The sequence below is a fragment of the Canis lupus genome, chromosome 20 (assembly GCF_011100685.1).
Source record: "Canis lupus familiaris isolate Mischka breed German Shepherd chromosome 20, alternate assembly UU_Cfam_GSD_1.0, whole genome shotgun sequence".
Lineage (NCBI taxonomy): Eukaryota > Metazoa > Chordata > Mammalia > Carnivora > Canidae > Canis > Canis lupus.
In genome coordinates this window covers 42,338,108-42,354,637 of record NC_049241.1, presented here as the reverse complement: position 1 = coordinate 42,354,637, position 16,530 = coordinate 42,338,108, and the positions used below count along the sequence as shown (strand labels likewise).

Genomic DNA, 16,530 nt, shown 5'->3' with positions numbered 1-16,530 from the left:
CATCACTGGCCTCACGACTTAACATGTCAACCCCCTCTCAGCTCTTACACACACAGACACATACACACACACTCACAGCCTCTACCCGACTTTGGGTCCCTTCTCAGCCTTTATCGCCTGTTGACACATTTTATGGGTGGTGATTTGTCAGGTCTTTGTGAGCTCCATGAGGGCAGAGGTTTTGACTGCTTTCTCCCCTACCGTGTTCCCAGGGCCTAGGACGGAGCCTGGCAACAGTTAGTGCTCTATAAACTCCGAGAGAATGAAGATGAGACAGACTCCTGCATAGACACTCACACCCCTCACGCATGGTCTCACGTACACTGCTGACACACTCCCCCCACACACTCTCACGCTCACAATCCCGACATACTTGCAGGAATGTCCCCACATCACACCAATGCCTACAGGCAGCCTAATCTGTGCTCATCTTCAGACTCGCTCACACACGCACAGGGTCACCTCCATGCAGACACACTGGCGTGCACAAGAGCCACTGAAATGCATCCTGATGGAGCTGCCCTGACCTCCTGGGTCCTCCTTCCCTACCCTGTGTGGCCCACTCCCCACTCTAAGCCCTCAATCTCCCCCATACCCCCTGTTCCAAGGGCCCCCAGGCTCTCTGCAGGGCATTGCTCTCAGTCCTGATCAGTAGATCACCTGCTCCGGGAAGCTTCCTCTCACTCTCCCTGCTGGGCTCCAAGGGGAGGGGAGGGGCCCTGGCTCCTGAGCAGGGTGTAGACAATGGGGTCGAGGTTTGCAGCAGGTGTCTGTACCTCCTTCTGTCATTGCAGGGACTGCATACTTATCTTCTGCTGAGAAGCCCAGGGCTGGGGAACCCAATGGGGACGCCAGATACTACCCCAGTAAGGACTCCTCCTCTGGCCTACCACCACACCACAGGCAGAGTGCCTTGGTCTCTCCATCTGATGCAGTCAGGGATCTGAGGCCCCTTCAATTCTGACAGCCTGGGGACAAAGTTAGCTCCTGCCCGGCCATTCATTCCCAGGGTGACTCAGGTTAAGGTCATGCGCTGTTCCAGGTCTCAGTTTCTCCATCTGTGACATGGGCAGCCCTGGGCCAATGCCCCACGGTTCCCTGATTGCTGGTGGTGGTGTGAGACAATTCAGATATCCCACTGGCACCCCTGCGTGAGGGGCCACAGCAGAGCTGCCACTTCTTAAAGAGAGAAGGGGAGGACAGGGCACCCAGGCCTCTTCCAGCTCAGCCCTGCTCCTGCCCCAGTGTCCTGGTAGGCAAGCTCAGAGGGTTGGGCACAGCAGGTGGGATATTTTTGAAGGGGAGCAAGGAGGCAGGATTTCAGCATGACTCCCCTCATTTTGTCCAGGGCTCACCATGTGGGACTCATAGATTTTATAGAAGTCAATCAAAGGCCACAGACAGGAAAGAAAGAAAGAAGGAGAGAGGGGTGGGGGAAGAAAAGAAGGAAGGAACAAAAGAAAGAAGGAAAAAGGAAGGAAAGATGGCATTTATTCATGAGGCCCATGGGGTGAGGACAGAGATGCACAGCTGGTAGGGAGAGATGCCAGGCACACAGGTCTGCAGGGCCGGCAGAGGGGCTGCCGTAGGATTCTCGATGTGCTCCCCTTCTCCCCGAATCCCAGGTCGCTGGTGTTTGCACCATAAGTGGGAGATGAGCTGTCCCCAGCATGGCCTCCTGGGCTCCCTGAGAGTAAAGGGTCACAGGTTACAGCGGAAGGGGCGGAGCGAGGCAGCCAGGTGTCACCTGAGAGCCGGAGTTAGAGACGGGGAGGTGGCAACATGGGATTTGGATGCTGAGATGGGAGAGGACAACCATGCTGAGATGGGCAGAGGGGGCAGGGGTAGCAGCAGGTTTGGAAAGGAGTAGAGGTCTCACCTGGGATGAGAGGTTCAACTGGCCATGATGTGCTTCACAAATGCTGCAAAGAAGGGCAGAGCGAGTGGCAGGGGTTGAGCCCTGGGCGGCCTCGGGCAGGAGCCTAGGGTCCCAGTGCCCTCACCACCACCAGCAGCCCCCCTCCTGCTGAGCACACCTTCATAGTTGATGCAGCCATTGGAGTCTTCCTGCCCCGCCATCAGTTTCTCCACCTCATCTTCCGTTAGCCTCTCACCTGGCCAGGGAGGGAGGCTGAGTCAGCACCCCTGAAAGGTGCGAGGCGTGGAGGGCCCACGGAGCCCCTCTGGATCGTGGGTCTGCTTCCCCAGTATCCCCACTTTGGCACAACCGTCCTGGCTCACAAGGTCTTAGCCATCACCCCCGTTTCCAAGACCAGGAATATCAGTGACAAGTCAAAACAGCAGGAGGGACCTAGAGTGCTGGTGCACCCTCCAAGCCTGGGCTCTGCCCATAACAGGGCCAGCTTGGTCTTCAAGTCACCAGCACACACAGTCTTTTCAACAGGCTGCTGGGGGCTCCTTCCACCAAGAGGAGGCCAGTCCCCGCATCAGATCCCTGGAAGCTGTCCCTTTTGAGGCTAGAGGAAGGGCCCATGGGGTGGAGCTGAGGGCCCTGGGGGACAGGGTGGAGGAGACAAGGAGACAGCATCTCTGCTCTCCAGACAAGTCTGCCACTTTCCTGCCCCTGGGTTTTGTGTACTGTGCTGCTCCCCACACTGGGATGGGGGGTAACCTCCTACCCTCAGCTACACACACAACCCCAGAGACCAGCCCAGGGCCAAGCACACACTAGGAGTTCAGTAAATATCTGATGCAGGGAAACATACTTTGAGCAGACATACTGAGCAAGTGCTTGATAAACATTTTCTGTACAAAATACTCCTTTGAGAAGAAGGTGCCCCTGCCAGCCAGACGATGGGGGTCAGGATGTCCGAGAGGCAGGCACCTTACCTAATGCACCTCTTAGTTGCTGTGTCCCTGGAAACTGACCTTGAGACAGTGGACCCCACGACTGGATTGGTCCTGCGGAATGCCCTACACTGCCCCCTGCCCCGACCCTGTCCCCAGAGCCGTCCTCAACCCCTTTTGGTTCCGTGGGCTGTACCCACACACCTTCTTTTTCCCTCCCTAGATTTCTAGATTTCTAGATTCTCCACATTTCTGTCGCCTGGCACAGAGGCACCTTGACTGTGTCATTCTCTCCATTTCACAGGTGAGACACAGGCTGGGCTGGTGATGGATTGGTTTTCCCCAGGGATGCCCCCCAGAGGAGGGGTGGGAGTGCGGAGGAGGCGGCCCTCACCCAGAGTGGCCAGCACGTGGCGGAGCTCGGCGCCCATGACGGTGCCATTGCCTTCCTTGTCGAAGACCCGCAGCCCCTCCACGAAGTCCTCATAGGTGCCTGTGTCCTTGTTCTTGGAGATGTGCTGGAGCATGGGCAGGAAGGTGTCGAAGTCCATCATCTTGGTGTTAAGCTCTGTGGAGACATGGCCGAGTCCCACGCTCTGAGGGGCAGGGTGGGCACCCCCTTCCCCTGGGCCATGTAGCAAAGAGCTATCGCCCTCACACAGTCAGTCCCAGAGCACTCTGCTCCAGTTAGCCATTTACAAATCACTTCGCCATTGCCAGGCACTTTACAGCCAGCCCAGAATTGCACTGTTCACAGAATCCTTTGCTGTCCACAGGGACAGTTTGCTGCAGTGGCACCCCCCGGGCCCTGTCTAGCGCCTCTGCTCTCCTTTCGGGAAACCATCCGAGATAGTGTCATTTTCGTATAGGCGCCCTCCCCAACACACACACTCCTTGTGCTTGGTCAGGAGCCACGGGCCCCATCCCAGACCTTCTCCGGGACTTTGGAATCTGCAGAGGGGGCTTGGGCCTCACTCCTCTGTGAGGCAAAGCAGGCAGCCCTCTCTGGCAGGAGTGGTGAGGGAATCTGGCCCTGAGGCCCAGAGAGATGCCGTGGAAACCAGGAGGGGCCACTGGCAGCCGAGGCTGGGGGCCCCCTGACCGCCCTCACACCAGCACTGAGGCTACTCTGCACTATCAGTTTCCTGTGACCAGTAGCATGGGGCGGGATGGCCCAGCAACCTCATTGCTTGTTACCTTTCAGCATCACCTGAGCCCTGCCTCGGTTCCTCATCCAGATGATGGGAAGGAAGATGCCAGGAGAGCACAGAGCAGGGAGGTAACTGTGCCATCCAGAGGGCAGCCCACCCCAGCCGTCTCCCCGGGGGCCTGGCACGAATGCATACCAACCTTCCTGCTTTGGTCTCCCTAGGACACGGAGCACCTCGGCCTGTGTAGGGTTCTGGCCCAGCGCGCGCAGAACATCCCCGCACTGCCCGTACGTGATCTTCATCTCACACTTGGGCGTGCGGTCAAACAGCATGAAGGCTTCCTTGAACTCTGCCGGGAGAGGATGTGAACCGTGGGTCCTCCCAAAGTAAGCCCACCCTACACACCCCACACCGGAAGGACTCACCCCACACTGGCAGGGATCTCAGACTGGGGACCCCAGGTCCAGCCCTATAGCCCCTGGGCTCAAGACCTTTGCTTACCTTCAATCTGCTCCGGTGTAAACTCGATCTGAAAGGAGACCCCAAAGATTCTGAGTGCCTGGCTCAGAGGGTGGGGCCGGGCCTCAGCCCACCTGAGTACTCCTCAGGCACGGCCCAGGCCTCAACCTCTTGGCTGCCCCAGCCTGTCCCTATTCCAGCTTCTGCCACCCATGAGCTCCTGCTGTCTACCTTAGCACCTTCCTGCCTCCTCACTCCTCCTGACCTGTTTGAGCTAGAGGGCCTCGGGTCTGCAGGTGCCCAGACCCTGATGGCTGGTGGGCTGCATCCGGGAGAGGGTGAGAAGGCTGGCCTGGTGCCCTGAGTCCTCAGCCCAGGGTAGGCCTTACCTGATGCCCCTGGTCCTGGACGGGTGTGTCTGAAGCCAGATGATCCAACCAGACTGGCTTTGCCGCCCCCCAGCAGGTCTGGGGCTCAGTGGGCAGGACTGTTCATATGAGTGAGACGGGAGGGCTCATCTCATCGTCGGTGGGAGGGAGGTGGCAGGAGGAGCAAGGGTGAGGGTACAGGCCAGAGGGTTTCTTTCAGCATGAGAGCATATCCACAGGAGTGCGTGCGTGTATGTGTGTGATGTACGTGTGTGCATTCACACCTGTGTGTGTCTGCAAGTGCCCCTCACAGAGACCTCAAGGTGGGCACTGCCACTCACAGCCCTGCCTACACCTGGGCCTTCCGCAGCCCATGCATCCACCCCGTCCACCCGGGGCAGCCCCCACCGCAGCACAGCATGGGGGCATGGTGGCGGTGTTGAGTGTTTGGGAGGCCACATCAGAGAGCCACCTGAGGTCAGGAAGCCTCCGGGGACCCGGTTTCCCCCTCCTCATCGGATACCAGATCTATTTTTATCACTGAGTCACTCGCCTCAAGGTCAAGGTCACAGGAGGGAGCTTGGGGGAGGGGGCATGGCTGGCACCTCCCTGGGAGCCCCACCCACCTCCATGGCACACCTCTGCCACCTCGCCCGTGCTTGTCCCTTCCAGCCCTCTGACTCAACTCAGCTGTTCCCGGCCCACCAGGAAGCCTGCTGAAGTTAGGCTCCTGAGCGTCCTGGCAAAGCCCCTGCCCTTTCCTGGCCAGCCCGGGGGTGGGGGGAGAGCCAGGCGGACACACAAGGGGCTTCTCTATGCCCTCCTCTCAGAGGGGAGTCTGTGCCAGCCTCAGATGCGGTGAGACCAGACCATGCCACCATGGGCTGGGGGTAGTCAGACTGCCTGCGGGACACGAGCTTAGCCCTTGGGGGTGGTTGGCGCTCAGGGAGCCAGCTCCAGGAGGCACTTTCCAGGAACAGTTCCCAATAACCTTCGAGGAGGGCTTATTGTCCCTTGTCACATCTGAGGAAGCCATGCCTCAGAGCAGTGAACAGGATGGAGCCAGGCTGGGATCTGAACCCATGTCTTGAGGGACAATGTAGGCACCCCAGGAAGGGATCACAAACGGAAGATAGTTCTATGCAGTCGGGCTGCAGGGCTGGCTGGACACGAGGAGCCGCGCGGAGCCGGGCGGGCCCCTCAGCCAGTAGCCAGGGCAGCCGTGACCGGTGGCCAGCCAAGAACAGGGAACAGGCAGGACACGGGGTGCGTGCCACTATGCAAATGCCATCGGTGGGAGTCATGGCTCTTCCTCCCAGTTTAGACTCTGAGAAAGACTTCCTAACTGGGGAAGGGCTCTGGGTGCACTGGTCACAGCCCCAAGACCAATTTCCCGAGTGACCTACCCAGCCTTTGCCTCAGTTTCCCCACCTAAAAACTGAGGCCCACCCAGCGCTGGCCACCCTGGTAGGGGTGAGCGTGACCCAGGCTGGGCAGGGGCCTCACTTCCCCATGCTCTGCACTCTGGCCACCCTGGGGGACTTGGCATGGACATGACACTCCACAGCTGAAAAAGGAGGATCCAGCTGGCTGCCGGGATTGGGGTCTGGGCGGCTCCAGGATTCCCCACGGGTAGTGAGGTCCATGGACGAGGGCAAGGGACAGTTTCCAAAACCACCCAAAGATGTCCCTTCAGCAGCACTGGGGGAGTCCTGCCTGATGTCTGACCACCATCCCTCCCACTACAGCCGTCCTGATGCCTAAAGCGCCTCGGGGCTTGTCTGACCTCGGCACAGAAGCTTCCAGCTTTAGCTCAGTGCCCACTTTCTGGAGTCTGGCCTGCCATTGGGTAGGTCCACTCTGGGATCCACTTACCTGCCCTGTCCCTCCTGCCAAAACCCAGCTCCCATACCCACCTTGATTTTGGAGGCATCAAACTCCGCTTCCTTGGGGCGCTCGGGTTCGGGTGCAGGGGCAGGGGCTGGAGCAGGAGCAGGAGCAGGAGCTGCCTTCTGGCCTGCCTTGGCCTCGTCCTTCTTGGGGTCTGGCTTCTTGGGGGCCATGGAAGCTGTAAGTACAAAGAGGGAAGTGGAGAGAAGGAAGCAGAGAGCAGGGTAGGTGAAGCTCCTGGGCCTGGCCTTTATCCTGTCTGGACACCTCCTGACCCCAGCCCCACCCCCGCCGTGCACAATAGGGACAGAGCCATAAAAGGACATTGGCTAAGCTCAGGGGCTATTTTGGGGCCTGGGGAGGGCATTGTTCAGGCTCAGGAATGGGTAGAGGAGAGGGAGGGCTTTCCATTCCTCCCAATCACCTGTTAGGGAGAGGGAGGGGGAGCAGAGGACAGAGGCCACTGCTCACCACACACTCACCCTCGAATGCACACGCACACATGGGCACGACAACCCTCAGCAGGTCAACAAATTGAACAGCACCACGAGGCCGGACCAAGTGTGTGTTGTGGTGGGGGCAGGACCATGATTACCTAGGGGCACCTCTTGAGTTAAACTTCCCAGCTGTGCATCCAATTCCCACGTGTGTGTGTGTGTGGGGGGAGGAGTCTGTGTGTCTCTGTGGGTGACGGCCTGTGCCTGTCTCCATGTTGGCTCAGTGGGTCTGCCTCTGGGTGTTTATACGTGTGCACGTGTCTGTGTGTATCTGCGTGAGTGTGTCTGTGAGTGTTGCTTCCGTGTGTTTGTGTCTGGTGTTTATATATATCCGTGTGTGAGTGTCTGGTCATGGCTGGCAGGCAGCTGCAGCCCCATCCGGAGGGTCCCCAGGAACACCTCAAGTGGCAATAGCATGGGTGCCACTCCCCCACCCCACCCCCGAGGGCAGCCACTCAGCCCCAGTCCAGCAGCCCAGTGGTCTCCGCGGCCCCCTTCACCAGCACCCAGCTGGCCCAGTGGCTTGCTTCTCTGTTCACCCCACTTCCCATCCCCTCTTCCCCCCACTGGCCTGTGGCCCACTTTACCCACAGAGCTCAGGGCTGTTCCTCACCAGACCCTGGGACCCACTGCACCCTCTGCAGCGCGCCCTTCCTCCACTTGGCGCACTCCGGGCCACCACCCCCTCTCCCAGGAGGATCCTTGTCTGTGCCCCCCACCCCCCCACCTCCCGCCACCACCGCCCCATACTTCCTTGGGCTGACCCTGGGGTGGGGGCCCTGGGAGCGGGTCTGCATCTCTGAGGGGCCTCGGGAAGCTAAGCCAGGTTTGCCCCCTGGTGCTCACCCCCCAGGCCCAGCCCTCAGCAGACAGACGGCAGGGCCTGAGGGCAGCCAGGCTGGGCCACTGTTCGGCTAAGTGGGAGAGGTGGGAGGGCTGAGGTGGCATGAGGCCCCTCTGGGCGCAGAACTCTGAGAGTAAGGACATCTTGTGAGCACATTGGGCTCCCTTCCTCTGTGCCGGGGTGGGAAGGAGGTGCTCCTTGTTATTTTTAAGTGCCTGGAGCCTTTGATAGAAACTTCAGAGGCAATGCCCCTCCCCCCTCCAGGCCCGGAGGGAGGGGGATTCCTGGGTGTGGAGAGGGCCTGGGGCCTCAGCCTGAGGGCAGGATTGGGGGGCCTCTACCTGGAGTCCCCTAGCAGTCTTGCGGCTGAGCCCTATCACTCATCCTCCTGGAGAGGGGGACACGGTGGAGGGATGGAGCCTGGCCCCCTCCTAACTGGAGCACAGGACATTCCTCCCCTCATCTGGAGGGCAGATCACCCCACATCTGGAAATCTGACAACATCCGGTGCTGGGGTGGGGAGGGGGGAGGCAAGTTTTTCACTTTCCTTCCAGATGTTTGGCAAGAGTATTGAGGGAAAAAAGGGGTGGGGGGAGGGTCCGCAGAGACGAGCCAGAAATACCACAAGAGAACACAGCCAGAGGGGGACACACAGAGTGAGGGAGGCCTCCAGGCAGCCCCGTCGCCCAGGCCCACTGGCCCTCAGGACAACTGACTCTGGATGTCCCATGGGGACTCCAGCCACCCTCCAGCCAAGACACTACCCAATCCCCTTCATCCATCACGGGTGAAACCGAGGCCCAGGGCAGAGGCCACACTCTGGCACCCAGACTCCCGATCTCATTTCTTTCATGCACACATAACTGCCGTGCCTCAGCAACCACCCATCACCATCTCGAACAGGGGTAGGTGAGGGACATGGGCCTCCGGAGCCTCAGCCGCCAGGTCCGTGCTACAGGGTGGCCAGGCTTAGGCAGCCCATGGGAGCACACAGCGCCACCTCCTCTGTCTGGGGGAGCGGGGCGGGGGCACCTCAGTCCCCTTCCCTCATGCATGGGGGAGATGTGGTCCTGCAGAGGGGACACTGTGGACAGAGCCATCCTCTACTCCTTCCCCAAGGCTCAGATGGAGGCTGAGCTATGGCTCCTGGGAGCAACAGGGCCCCAGGGCTCACCCTGTGGGACCACTCTCAACCTAGAACTAATGCCCGGCCCCCAGCAGGGGCTCTGCAGAGACCGGCCCCCTCTCCTGCCAACAGGACAGGCTGTTGAGGCCAGAAGCAAGGCGGGGGTGGGCAGGTGGGCAGGCAGTGGGCGATAAGGTCCGGCCACAATAAGGCATGGCTCTCTCCCTCTCCCGGGTCCCGGCCTGAACTCTGTGCCCCCCAGGAATGACAGCCAGCAGGCAAGACCCAGGCAGGGCCTGGGGGGTCTGGATCCTACCCCTTTGGTTCCTTCAGCTCCACTGTCTGAGTGTGACCCCGTCTAATGCAGACTCACAAGTACTACATTCCAGAGCCCCGTCTCTCTCCAGCCAAGGGGGATGCTGGGGAAGATGTGAGCCCTGACTTCTGAGGGGCCCATGGATAGAAGCAGAAGACTCCGGGCCACACTAGCCTCCCTCTAGGTTATTTCCAGCCCCAATACCTTTGCATAAGCTGTTTCCTTCTCCTATCCCCTTGTCTGGAAGCCGGGCCCTGGCTTGCTCCTTGTCACCCTCTGGTCCCGGTGATATGTCACGTCCTCCGAGAAGCCTCCTCAGACTATCCTGGACCTGCTCCCTCTGCCTTGTCTCTCACCCTGACTCCCCATCGTTGTGCATCCTAAAATAAACCTGTTTCTTTGTTATCTAGTTTCTTACGTGGATCCCCTCCTTCCCACGGGTATCCGCTGTCATGGAGGTGTCTTTGTTCTCCCACACTTCTATGTTCCCAGAGTCTACAACAGAGCCTAGCACACAGTAGGCACGCAGGAAATGTTGGATGAGCAAAGGTCCCAAACGTCTCAATTTACTCATTTCTCACCGGGTGCCTGGGACCCATTGCCAAACCGCAGCCCCGGCATAGGGTCAAGGGAGATTAGGGAGTGAGGGGGATTTGCTGGAAGACTGGCTAGACTCACTGCAAGGGACCCCGGGGACAGCAGTGCAGCCAGCTGCTGCCACCACGTCAACCCAGGGCCTGCTCTGGGTGCCACTTCCACCCGCTGGTGGAGGTTCTTCTCAATAGCCTGAAAAGGTAGGGCGACCCCGTGGTCTCAAGGGCGACTTGACCATGAAGACCAGCCAGCAGGGGGCGTAAAAGGGATAGAAACCAGGCTTTGGCTCCAAACCCAAACCCCAGAACCCAGGATCCCCGACCCAGAACCCAGACTGCAGACCTGGAACCCAGACTCCAGACCTGGGTCTCAGAATCTGAATGCCAAACTTAGAACCTAGAATTCAAGGCCCAGAACCTGATCCCACTCTGGGAACCCAGACTTTAAAATGCAGGATGCCAAACCCAGACCTTAAATCCAGACTCCAGACCCAAGACCCTAGGCCAAGGACCAGGACTCTAAACTGGACCCAGGATCCAGGACTCAGCACCCAGGACCCAGGACAGGGGCGGCTGGCTTTCCAGACTGGCGTTGCCCTCCAGCTCTGTGTAGACAAGGGCGGGGGACAGGGGAGGGTAAGCTCTTGGCAAACAGTGGGGGTGAGTGCTTGGCAGGCCTTCCCGCTAGTGTTCCTCTGAGGGGCATGAGGAATGTCCCTCATCCTGTCAGAGCCAATCTGGGGAGCTGAGAATATGGTGGCCACGTGGAGGGGGGTGGTGGAGGGTGATGGGAGGGAGGGATGGATAAGGCCTGGCTGTCCTTTGGGCCCAGGAGCCAGAGGCAGGGAAGGAGGGTCGGGCTCTTGTGCCCCTGGCCACAGGCTCCATGGGCTGCCCTGGCCCGCCCCAGACCGCCCCTCCTGGCCCGAGGCCTCTGGGCTGGGATGCAGGCCCACACTTCCCGGAGGAGTCGAGAACGCGGCCTGGGCCAGACCCAGAGCCTTAGAAGTAGGTCAAATGTTGCTGTGCAGCAGGTCCTGGGGACCCCGTCCAGGCGTAGGCAGGCCCATGGGCGGCAGCTCACCCACCAGGGCACACATGTGTATCCACAGAGATGTGAACCCTCCGCCACATGTCAGGTGCCATAAGCACAGACCCCATGCAAGGCCCTCAGCCCCTGCCCAACCACCCAGCAGCAGGAGCTGCCCAGAGACTCTAGCCAGAGGTGGCACGAGGCAGCCACGAGGACCAGGAGGAGAGGAATTTGTGCACCATCCCACGGTCCTGGATCATTGGGTGAAAGTCTGACTCCAAGGAGGACTTCCCAGCAGCACTGCTGTGCCACCAACAGGATGTGGCCTGCTTCCCGGAGCATAGCCCCAGGCCTTGAAAGATGGGAAGGAGTGGCCAAGGGGGAGGCAGGAGTCTCCTTATGCTCTTGTGACCCGGGCTGGTCCTGGCTGCTCTGAGCCTCAGTTTCCCCATCTGTACAATGGCCAGGGGTGGGACGAGGTGACCGTCACTGCCCCCGAGCCCTGGCCCATCCTCGCCACCCCCACACCACACACAGACAACTCTGTCCTCAGCAGGCCAAATACAACCCTCAGGCCCCTCCCTCTGCCCACTGTGCTGACGGGGACCAGATGCTCCAACCTTGTGGTTCTGGGGTGGGGGTGGCAGGACCCAGCGGGCTGGCAGGCAAGCCCCGGGTTTGGCCCAGGGACCTATAATCAGCTCCTGCCCCTCTGATCCCTGCCCAGGACTGACGCTTGGGGCTGTGGTGTCCTGGCCGGCTGTGGCCACGGCCGCTATATTTGGGAGCCCAATTGAGCATAAGGGAGGGGTGGGCAGGCAAGAGCCTCTAGGGACCAGTGCCTCATGGGAGGACAGGACAGGGGACACTGTCGGCCGGGCTTGGTTCTTTACAGAAGGAAGGCGTAGTCCTGACTTTTGGGGCTCAGTCTGAAGGGCATGCTGTGTTCTCAGGGGCCTGGCCTGGGGGACATCAGTCCTGCCCTCCGAGGCTGGTCTAAAGAGGTCGATTGGAAATGTGTCCCAGAATACTGAACCCCTCATTTAGTCCAAAGAGTCAGACTGCAAGTTGGGGCCAGGCCTCCTGAGTGTGTGGGAAAGGGGTGGGGGCTGACGAGGGTGATGGGAGTGGAAAGGCTCTCAAGGGGTGAGTTCGAGTGTAGAGGAGTGTCGGGTGGGTGGGAGGGATGGGAAGAGGTGTGCCAACGTGCTGACCCAAAGAGTGGAGAAAACAGAGCCTAAGGCAAGGGTCCGAGGGATTGGGGCTAAGTCCCACCCAGTGCCCCCGCCGCCCCACCCCCCAGCATGGCCTGCGGCCTCCCTAAACTGCCCTGGACATTCCCGCCACTGGGCCAAACCCTGTACCCTCCCACGAGCAGTTTCCCAAAGAGCAAATATTTATTGTCCTTGGAAGAAAAAAAAAGAGTCCCCTTTTAGGCTCAGGGTCTGGGAGCTGCTCCTGAGGCTTGCAGGGGCTCGGTGGCAGCCCGAGGTGACCAGAAGCCCCACGAAGATGGGCCGAGGGTGCAGGAAGGTGGCTGGGACCAAGCTGGCCTCGGAGGAAGGGGGTCATGGCTGCCCCAGGCTGCAGGGTGGGGGCTCTGCCCCAGGTCCCACCTCCCCGAGGCTTCCCCAGAACAGGTCTGAGGGTGGCCGGATGCTGGCACTGCGGTGGGAGGTGTGAATGTGTGTGTAGATGTGTGACGTCTTGTGTGCGCACGTGTGTCACACGAGGCTGGAAGCCCATGTGTGTCGGAGCACGTCTGGGTGCTCCTGGCCCTGGGTGCCTGGCCATCTGTGAGACCGTTCCTCTGTTGGCACGGGGCGGGGTGGGGGCATGTGGACACAACCTCTGTTGAATGGCCAATTCAGTCAAAAAGGAGAGTAAATTTAGCAGGGGAAAAAAAAAACCCGTCGGTCGGACGAGGAGTCTGAATTGGGTGGTTGTTTGACTGGATGGACCAACTGTCTCAGGCAAACAGTCCCTGCTGGCTGGGAGGAGGACCGGGCTCCCCCCTGGGCCCGCGTGGGGAAACTGGAGACGTGGACCCCGGCTGACCAGAGATGAGACACGGGGACCGAGACAGAGACGGGGACGGATTCAAAAACAGGGTGGGGGGGGAGGGTGGCAAGGCCAGCCCGAGACACAGAGAGCATCCGGGATTGGATGCAGCCTCCCAGACCCCCCCACAGACGAGGTGTGTGTGCACACGGCCCCCCCGGCCCCCATCCTCAGCTCCGAGCCGAGGAGAAGACAGGTTTAGCCTTGCCCTCGAGCAGCCCAAAGTGGATGAGAAGGGGCACCAGACCTGGAGGCAGGAAAAGAGGGTGGGCAAGGCAGTCACGACAGAGGGGGTGGGGGCTGGAACGTGGACAGCACAGGAGACGGGGACGGCAGAGGTGGAGGTGATGGCAGGAGAGTGACGAGGATGGTGGTGATGATGGCAGAAGGGGTCATGGTGACCAGGAGGGCCTCCCTCCCTGTCCCCTTGCTGTGGTGGCCCCAGCAGACCCAGCGCTGTCCCCACCCCACTCCACCCAGCACCAGCTGTGTCCTTGCCTCCAGTGGCCACACAAACACCCTCTGTGGCCCAGGGTGTTGAACTGCATTAAAAATGGCTCAAGCCCCCAGCCAGGAATAGTTAGGGTCAATTCCAGTACCTGCCTGTGCGGATATTTATACATCGGCCCGCCTACCCTGTCTAAAACAGTGCGTGCGCGCACACACACACACACACACACACACACACACTCAGAAATACCAGAGTCAGGCTAACCTGCTCCTGCTATGTGTCTGTGTCTGTCTGGAGATACTCACTGGGCCCTGGACACTCCCCACACCACCTGGTCTCTTTTCACCAACACCAGAGCCAACAAGAATCACACTGATGTGTGTATGTGTGTGTGCACACGTCACATGCCCTGCCCACAGGTGCCTGCACCAAGTGCAACCACATGCCCATGCACACACCTTTAAACATAAATCCTCACACAACACAGATGCCTTTGCACAAATGTTTATATGCATGTATGCATGCCTCTGCACGCACATCCACACGGTTGCACACATACATACACCATTTGAACACATATGGCCACACATTCACGTGCCTTTGCCTACACACACACCTAGCACATCACACCTCTGAGCTCACTGATGCAGGAGGAGCTCTGGGTGGGAATTAGAAGCAAAGACTAGAGAAATCAGGGAACCAGAGCAGGCCTGCCTGGTGAGGTCTGGGAGATTATGTGAGTATATGTGAGCGTGAATGTGAACGCAAATGTACGTATCCAGGTGTTTGCGACCCTTTCACTGCCTCCTCCCCGGCCCCCTGCAGGGTCATCCTCCACGCCCCTCCCTGTTCACAGAGGGAAAATAGAGGACAGAGCACAGCAGCTGGGCCTGGGGAGGTCAGCGTCCCCAGGTTTGGGGCTCGCAAGCCTTAGCATCTGTGTTATTCTTGGCGCACTCAGGCCAGATAAGCACGGGGGTCAGAGCTCGGCTCTCGTGGGAAAGGGCTCTCTGGAAGTCTCCCGACCCATTCCTTTCCCAGACCCTGGACCCCAGAGCAGGCAGGGGTGGGGGCAAAGGGAAAGAGGGGTGGCTGAGGGGCAGGCAAGTCTCCATCAGGCTGGCCTTGAGGGCTGGCAGGAACTGCATAGCAGATTCAGAGACTCCCAGATGCCCAGGAATGCAGAATGACCCCTCAAACTGGCACTGGGACACCCAAGTGCAGGGGTCGGAGCACATGGAGAGGGGCAATGAATGCCAGGCCCTCAGCTCTCTGCAACAGGGGGACTTGAGCCCCTTCTGCTCCGAGGAACCAGGGTTAATGAAGAAGCTACTTGGGGAGATGGGGAATGTTAGAGGACCTCAAAGTATCATGTCCCATCCCTAGCAGATCATCAGGGGCTGGGCCTGCAGTTAGTTATGTGTTCCCCGTCTCATCACTGACTCCTGGAGCCTCTCCCCCTCCAGAGGCCTCAGGGTACACGCTTGCACAACGGGGTAGGGGTCTTGGGTCAACTCAGAAGGCGTGCAGTCCCCCCAGCACAGTCAGATGGAGGCATGCATGGGCCTGAATCTCCTCCCTCCCCCACTTACACCAACCTTTGTCCCCAGCCTGGGTCTCAGGGCCTTGCGGAAGGCTGGGGCTTGTCTGGAGCTTGGAGCTCAGAGCCCTGTCAATAAGGGAACAATCAGCTGGAATTCTGCTCCAACACAGGGCTCATCCAAGGCTGCAGATAAGCGAGGAGGAGCTGGGGGTTTTCTTTGACCCGGGGAGCCTAGTCTGACAGCAAGCCCCATCTCTGAAGAGGGGCCCTTGCCTTCAGGAGTTCTGGCCCTGGAGGGAATAAGCTGGCCCCTCCTGCAGCCCACCCCTGTCTGCATGCTCCCAGCCCAAGCCCAACTCTAAATCATCACGGTAGCGGTCTGGGATCCACAGAGAGGAATCATTGATCGCGGCTGCCAAGAGTCCTTGCCATCTCCGGCCCTGCACACCTGACCTTGGGGTCCAGAGAAAGGATATGCCAGTCGCCCCACCCCCGTGGCCCCAGTGAGAACAGCAGCCACAAGGGCAGCTTGGTTGGCCTGTGCTGGAGGACTGGGGTGCACCCTCCCTACAGCCCCCCACCTCCCAGGCATCAGCCTCCCCTTGGAGAGTTGGGCTCCAGTCACCTCCAGCTTGCCCCTCGGGGTGGGGTTTGAGATTTTCACTCCCTCCTGAAGAGGCAGAGGAGCCCCAGAGACCCAGGGCAGGAAGGGGCTGCTTATGTACCTACGTACCTGACTTTGGGCAGCCCTCCCTGGGCCCAACCAGCTCCCAGGGCCCTCCCACTCTGGGGAGGTCTCTAATTTATGCTTAGCCACTCCTGTTATCTCTGGTCCCCAAATGGGCGCCTTCAGCCTCTTCCATAGCCAACAGGGCCCTGGGTGTTGGGAAGACCTGGGGTACCTGATCTGGATGAGCTTGGTGACCCTTGGCACACCGTTGCCCCTCTCTGGACACCGCTCTCCCACACACAGTTTTATAAACTTCCCCAAGTGTTTCCCCTTTCTGGCCAGTTCAGCCAACGTCCACGGCGCCTCTGGGCCAGGCTCCGTGCCGGGCGCTGGATAGCTGGACAGACACGGTCCCGGGCCCAGCCCGAGATGTTCCCAGTGTCATTGCCAGCTCATTGCTTCACCCGGCTGTGTTCTCTGAGGCATGAGAGGAAACTGAGGCCCAGAGAAATGGCCCAGCTGTCCTCAAATGGCCCAGCCTGACCAAGGACCACCCACATAGAGCATCCCTCCAATCCAAGCAGGGCTCAGTATTAGGACCTAGGGGTCCCTGACCCGAGGTCTCTCCACCACACCCCCCACTCCCCCCACCCGCCCCAGCCAGGACCTAGTGTCTGAGCTAACCCCCTTCCCTCTGCCTCTTCCTTCCTGGCCCCCTGG

At 59.8% G+C, this 16,530-nt stretch overlaps 1 protein-coding gene across 2 annotated transcripts; it reads right to left on the bottom strand.

The window, feature by feature from the left end:
* Positions 1-1,467: 1,467 nt before the first annotated feature.
* On the bottom strand, positions 1,468-6,935 carry MYL3 (myosin light chain 3). Of its 2 annotated transcripts, XM_038566643.1 has the most exons (7): positions 6,703-6,929; positions 4,461-4,488; positions 4,159-4,308; positions 3,203-3,376; positions 2,037-2,114; positions 1,880-1,922; positions 1,468-1,687 (listed from the first exon to the last, which is right to left on the bottom strand). In XM_038566643.1, the coding sequence occupies exons 1-6, from the start codon at positions 6,847-6,849 to the stop codon at positions 1,894-1,896; spliced, it is 606 nt and encodes a 201-aa protein (XP_038422571.1). In that variant the 5' UTR covers positions 6,850-6,929; the 3' UTR covers positions 1,468-1,687; positions 1,880-1,893. The 2 variants fall into 2 exon arrangements, with proteins under 2 accessions (XP_038422571.1, XP_038422569.1); XM_038566641.1 differs by having other exon boundaries at positions 1,880-2,114; positions 6,703-6,935.
* Between the last annotated feature and the right edge of the window lie 9,595 nt (positions 6,936-16,530).

Bases quoted from the DNA above. Each gene is read 5' to 3' on its own strand.
- MYL3 (XM_038566641.1), bottom strand. From the start codon at position 6,849: ATGGCCCCCAAGAAGCCAGACCCCAAGAAGGACGAGGCCAAGGCAGGC. The intron at 4,309-4,460 runs GTAAGCAAAGGT...CTCTCCCGGCAG, and splicing joins TACACCGGAGCAGATTGAAG to AGTTCAAGGAAGCCTTCATG. The intron at 3,377-4,158 runs GTTGGTATGCAT...ATGTCTCCACAG, and splicing joins AGGGAGACCAAAGCAGGAAG to AGCTTAACACCAAGATGATG.